This window comes from Pangasianodon hypophthalmus, chromosome 24 (assembly GCF_027358585.1).
Source record: "Pangasianodon hypophthalmus isolate fPanHyp1 chromosome 24, fPanHyp1.pri, whole genome shotgun sequence".
NCBI classification, from domain to species: Eukaryota; Metazoa; Chordata; class Actinopteri; order Siluriformes; family Pangasiidae; genus Pangasianodon; species Pangasianodon hypophthalmus.
The window spans coordinates 8679008-8685496 of NC_069733.1; the positions used below are offsets into that span (position 1 = coordinate 8679008).

General features: G+C 37.4%; 1 protein-coding gene across 4 annotated transcripts; it reads left to right on the forward strand.

Moving 5' to 3' along the window:
• The first annotated feature begins 365 nt into the window (after positions 1 to 365).
• On the forward strand, positions 366 to 5284 carry ptrh1 (peptidyl-tRNA hydrolase 1 homolog). 4 transcript variants are annotated; one of them, XM_026931138.3, is made up of 6 exons: positions 366 to 496; positions 1538 to 1706; positions 2572 to 2791; positions 2948 to 3047; positions 4788 to 4833; positions 4929 to 5284. In XM_026931138.3, exons 2-6 carry the CDS (start codon positions 1581 to 1583, stop codon positions 5202 to 5204), a joined length of 768 nt encoding a protein of 255 aa, XP_026786939.3. In that variant the 5' UTR covers positions 366 to 496; positions 1538 to 1580; the 3' UTR covers positions 5205 to 5284. The 4 variants fall into 4 exon arrangements, with proteins under 4 accessions (XP_026786939.3, XP_026786937.3, XP_034154803.2 ...); XM_034298912.2 differs by lacking the exon at positions 366 to 496 and adding an exon at positions 584 to 630; XM_026931137.3 differs by lacking the exon at positions 366 to 496 and adding an exon at positions 585 to 643.
• Positions 5285 to 6489: the final 1205 nt, after the last annotated feature.

The following is a 6489-nucleotide window of genomic DNA, read 5'->3' on the forward strand; positions in this document are numbered from 1 at the left end:
ATGTTTTTCACTTGAATTTTGTTGGGTGATATATCACATTACAGGTGGAAAAAGATCTGACATGATTTATCTTAATTTCATCACAAAAACCTGCCATTTTAACAGAGATGTGTAGATTTCTCATATCCACTGTATTTAATTTACTTACTTATTTACTTGCATATTTTACTTGCTTTATTTATTCACCTACTTACTTTACTAAGTTTCTTTGTTTTACTTTTTTACTTTTCTTCCTTTACTTTCTCATTAGTTGTATTGTAATGTTGCAGCGCCTCCACTAGAGGGCGGTATCAGGTTCAGCGCCTCACAGCTGCTTTTCTTCGTGATCTGTCTGATGGCGCACTTTATGAAGTTGCCATGTCTTGAGAAAACAACAACGTGTGTAGACGTTACAGCTTTATTACGGGTTTCTGAACAAGAAGAAATGCCGTGCAAACAGGCAGAAGGTCACCGGAAGTGACGAACTGTAACGTGGAAGCGTCATAAACGTTCAGAGGTAGGTGAAATTACTGTTCATAAAGTTAAGAATATGTGTTAAAGTGTGATATCTGGCAACCACTGTTTTCCGGTCATACTAACCTCTGTCACGTTCTTTGCATGTGGGTTTTTTACTGGAAAGGAAATTTGTGGGTGATTATCGAAGGTTATTGCTTCTTTAGTTCTTTAGTGTTACTTCTTTAGTGTTAGGAAGCTGGTTTTGCTAACAGTGTAACAGAGTAACAGTGTAAAAGGGTAACAGTGTAACAGAGTAACAGTGTAAAAGGGTAACAGGGTAACAGGGTAACAGTGTAAAAGGGTAACAGGGTAACAGTGTAACAGGGTAACAGTGTAAAAGGGTAACAGTGTAAAAGGGTAACAGTGTAACAGAGTAACAGTGTAAAAGGGTAACAGTGTAACAGAGTAACAGTGTAAAAGGGTAACAGTGTAAAAGGGTAACAGTGTAACATGGTGACAGAGTAACAGTATAACAGGGTAACAGTGTAATAGTGTAACAGAGTAACAGTGTAAAAGGGTAACAGTGTAAAAGGGTAACAGTGTAAAAGGGTAACAGAGTAACAGTGTAAAAGGGTAACAGTGTAACATGGTGACAGAGTAACAGTATAACAGGGTAACAGTGTAATAGTGTAACAGAGTAACAGTGTAAAAGGGTAACAGTGTAAAAGGGTAACAGAGTAACAGTGTAAAAGGGTAACAGTGTAACAGAGTAACAGTGTGAAAGGGTAACAGAGTAACAGTGTAAAAGGGTAACAGTGTAACATGGTGACAGAGTAACAGTATAACAGGGTAACAGTGTAATAGTGTAACAGAGTAACAGTGTAAAAGGGTAACAGTGTGAGAGAGTAACAGTGTAATAGTGTAACAGGGTAACAGTGTAAAAAGGTAACAGTGTAACATGGTGACAGAGTAACAGTATAACAGGGTAACAGTGTAAAAGGGTAACAGAGTAAAAGGGTAACAGTGTGACAGGGTAACAGTGTGACAGCCGCTGATGCAACTGAAGGTAATCACCTGAACTTTGCTTTCCGTCAATGAGTAGAGTCACTGTCTGGACCTGTGTGTTACACTTCATCAGCTTCCCCATGACACTCATGAGGCGGATCATAACTAAGCTGGTCAGTCGAGTGCTTCTGGGCACTTCGGGTACTTTACATTGTGAGAAGATGTCCAGTGAAATAGCAGCCAGCACTTCTAGGAGGAAGAAACTGGTAGGTACACTCATTACTTTTATTGTCCTTAGTTTGGGATCTGTTTTCTACATTTATCCCACAGCACTACTGAGTTGTAGAGGTGTAACAATCCGATTCACAATACAGAGTTCACACTTCGATATGTTCTGAACAAAATTTGAATGAAGGAAATGTATGACTGAACAGACTCCCTTTTTTATTTCTGAATCATAAACAGGGCAAAACAATGTGCAATTTTGGCTGCATAAACTGAGTCATGAATTATAAATATTATTCATATTTAAAAATGGCTACAAACAGGTTTAATATTGTAAATGAAATGTACCACAGACTCACCATATCTTATAAATAAATAAACAATTGTTCACTCCTGGGCAAAAAAAAAAAAAAAGGACCAAGCCCAAAATGGCAAAATATCAAGCTTTTAATTGTCTTAACAACAAATCATTGGTCAGGAAATTAGCAAAAATCTGAAGAGTTTGTGTCGTCGGGATTCTCAGTAATCTGCATTGTCTTTTTAACTTAAAGAGAGAAAAAAGAGATCCGGTGAGGAAATGACTGTGTTGACCTGCTATAGCATAAGTGATAACAGGAGCTAACTATAAACAGTTAAAATACGACATGTTAATCATTAATAAATTGTTAGTTGTTGGCAAATTGTTTTGGTTTAAGAGGAATAAAACACTTCGGGCCGTGCTGTTATAGGAAAATGATCAACTTGTAGATGACCACCCCATCACTGATTGATCTATTCCTAATCTATTCCTTGTTTTACTGAGACTAGACCTATCAAAAATTCTGAATAGCTGAGTAAAGAGCTGAATAAAGCTATGTCAGAGGACCTCACTGATCTGATCTGTGTATTTTTTTCTGATGTTTTCAGGTGGTAGGGCTCGGTAACCCTGGTATGAACGGCTCACGGCACAGCGTTGGCATGGCTGTGATCGCGGCACTGGCAGAGCGTCTGGGAGTGTCTGATCAGTGGAAATCAGACAGACACGTGTCGGGAGAGGTTATTGTTTCAGTTCATCAGGATACACAACTCGTGCTTCTCCGGCCCAAACTGCTGATGAATGTCAATGGAGTGAGTGTGGCGAAGGCAGGTGAGTGAGATCTGTCTCACACATGAATTATTAAATATATATTTAATATTCACTATTTAAATTTATGTGTGCATCATTGTATTGATGAACGAATGTTTACATAGCATAGCCAAACATCTGGTCATTGTATCTCTGTTGCTGATTATTGTTTTTCAGCAAGCAAATTTTGTATTCGACCCGAGCACATTGTCTTGGTACACGATGAACTTGACAAACCGCTTGGGAAGCTTGCCATCAAACATGGAGGGAGTGCAAGGTCAGAAACACATTTGTTTGAAATATTTTACATAGAGGTCAACAAACACCTATTACACTTGGGCCCTTTCTTCATATGACACTCAAGATTAAATGCCATATGCCGATTTATTAATGCTGATCATTCCAAATGGGTTCATGCAAATGGTGCGGGAGCCTGAAGAGGCCATTAAACATTTTCTTTCATGGGCGGTGCATCTTAATGAGACAAATGTGTGTCATTTAAGATCTAGACCCTTTCCAACTCAATTTAGACATTTCCATTAAAATGCACCACAGCAAACATTTTTCTATTCACTTACAGATATGATTTAATTAGATTTTCTAATATTAAGATTAGCTCATTGCTTGTATAACCAAAAATTGATAAAATATAGAGTTTCATAAAAAGTGTACATGTGTATTAACAAAATCCAATATAGAAAACCACTGATTTATACAAATATACTGTGTAACAGTTAACCTCATCATCCTAGTGTAGGAGTCACAGCTGAACAGAGCAGTCCTGACATTCACCACTAGAGGGCATAATCCCCCAAATACTGAGCTGTCACTCTCCCTCTCTCTCTCTCTCTCTCTCCCTCTCTCTCTCTCTCTCTCTCTCTGAATTGCATATTTGTGCTGTTGTCAGTGCAGAACAATTCATTTTTGTGATTTGAGTTAACCTCTTTAGATTAGTACACTAAAATTTTTAAATTTATGGACGTACGATAAATTTGATCATATCAAATGATATCAAAGCTGCCTGGATGATTGTACTTAGTAGTATATAAACAAAGCTACAGCAAGCTAAAGCCACCGGTACTCCATGCTAGTTTTATATATATATATATATATATATATATATATATATATATATATATATATTTTTTTTAAATGTGTAATAGCGAAGGTTAATAAGAAGCCTTGACTGACCATCACACATGATCAGAGCTTCCCTTTTCCATTCAGTGCTGATTATTGGATTACAGTAAACACCTCCACTCACCACTCATCTTCTTTAGGGATAAAATAACTAAAAGTATTGCCTTTTTTTCAAAAAAATGTGTGTTTTTTGCCTAACACACAGTCACTCCAGAAGCAACGTGTCTGTTTCACCTACTAAACCTGAACGTGTAAGATTTCCCAGCTGATGTAACATCTGTATAACTTACATGATGTCACTCTTGAAATCTGCTTTTTTACCACTGGGAGCATGATTCAGAGCCTAATTTATGGACTCTTACAGCATTAAAAAGCATGAAAAAAACATGAAAAACTCTAGATGAGAAAACAATGGACCCCAAAAAAAAGTTGGGAAAAGCACTTTTTACTTTCATGTGTCAGATATGAAGCTTGCAAGACAAAGAAAGACCACATTCATTAATTACATACATGCATTTACATAGGAGAGCACTGGATGTGCGATGTGTTTCAGTCATGTTCAGTAGATACTTTATTCTGGTCATACTACTACATGCATTAGAGAATATTAAGGGCAAGTGCAATCAAAAATAATAACTGCGAGCAGGGAGCAGGTGAGAATTTCTTCAGGAGCAGGCGGGAGTAGGATTTTAAAAAAAACAGTCCTCTAGTGTGTTAGCACTACGCTAGTGGTATTTACACACTCAAACCTGCATTTCATTACATAGTTTTGTCAATAATCATACTAATGGTGTCTGTGAGTCATGTGCTGATTATACAATAAAATATGATTGTTCTTGCAATCAAACTTGAGCCTGTCTTATTGTTTTATTGACAGGGGTCACAATGGTGTCCGGTCCTGTATCGATTGCCTTCATACTGATGTAAGTCTCAGATTTATCTGACAGCCAATATTGAAAAAACAAACAAACCCAAAGGTCAGTCTGAAGTTTTCATACTGTGCTCTAACTTGTGACAGGTAATGCCACGGCTACGAATCGGTATCGGCAGACCCTCAGGAAACACACCCGTGGACAGACATGTTTTGGGGCGGTTTTCGAAGGAAGAGCAGAACATTTTAAGCTCTGTAATGGAGCAAAGTGTGGAGCTTTTACTGGCACAAATCACAGAGCAGCAACTCCAAGTAACTCCAGCAGGGGGCAGGAAAGCAGCACAGAAGAGGAAAGAGAGGACACCTTCTGCAGTGCAGGAACCTGAGGAAAAGCCACACAGAACTGACCTGAACTGCCAATAAGCTAATGATTATAAACTCATGACTCTGCTGAATGTGGATGTTTGTACTGTAAAATTGAATAAATGACAGTTCTGTTTTAAGTGGATTTACAGCAGGGTGAGAAAGGAAAAAAAGTATAATGAACACATTTACAGATGAATTCCTCATTCTTGAGGACAATTTAACTTATTTTAGGCTTCTGATGATAATAATGCAGTTATTAAAAATCCGTATAATAATTTTGTAATATTTTGTATAGCTAGACCAGGGGTGTAAAATTTGTGTTAGGCAACAGGACACATTATATTCAGTACTCAGTCCAATGTCAAGTGAGCTGTACAAAAAAAAAAATCACTTTAATAGACTAATAACACATCAACTCCTCTTAAATCTGTTCATTTTTGACATTTAACCCCTGAATTAGATGTGATTACAGCATGGTTGAGCTTCCTAATGAAAAATTATATATCATTAGCACATTTTGTCAGTAGCCAAGCCTGACTTTATTCAGCTATATTTACCACAAGTGGAATAACAGAGACTAGCCCTTCATTTCAAATCTTTCAATTTAATTATTGTGATTTTTAATTCTGTTTTTTTATTTAGAACACAGATTCTTAATTTATTTGGCTGACCAGATTGGAACCAGACTTTATCCAACGTGATTAACTAAATGAGGCAGAATACAATTTGAGCATAGAGCTGATGACTGACAACAGTGACAAGTGCTGCAAGACACCATTTCTACCATCTGAAACAAGTGAAGGATAGCTGTACGAAGACAATCATGTCTAAATGCGAGTCAATACTAGTACTCAGGAGTGACATACTTAATCCCAAAGCATTCAGGCAAATAAAAAATGATATAAGCTTTTAAGAAAGTCCACATGCATCAGTAATATAGTAATACTGTACTTAAGGGATCTTTATGGGTTCTTTGTATGGTTAAGTTGTCTTAGTGTTGTAAAACGGTTCTCCTTGGAACTCTTTCTGATAGGGAAACACTCTGTAAGGTTCTATATAAAACCTTTAATGGTTTCCCAATGGGGTGAGCAAAGAGTGTACCATGAGGTAGTAGATAGGTCATTAATAGCCTTAACAGTTAATGGCAGAAGAGTACACACCTAGATACAGTTAAGTGTGAAAGTATGCATACCCTTAGAGCAGAGTTTCCCAACCCTGGTCCTGGAGAACCCCTTGTCCTGGACATTTTAGTGTTTACCCTTCTGTTACACACCCAGTTCAGCCAGGAAGTGAATTAGCTGGTTAGTTGAGTCATTTGTATTAGGAGTAGAGAAAACCTTAA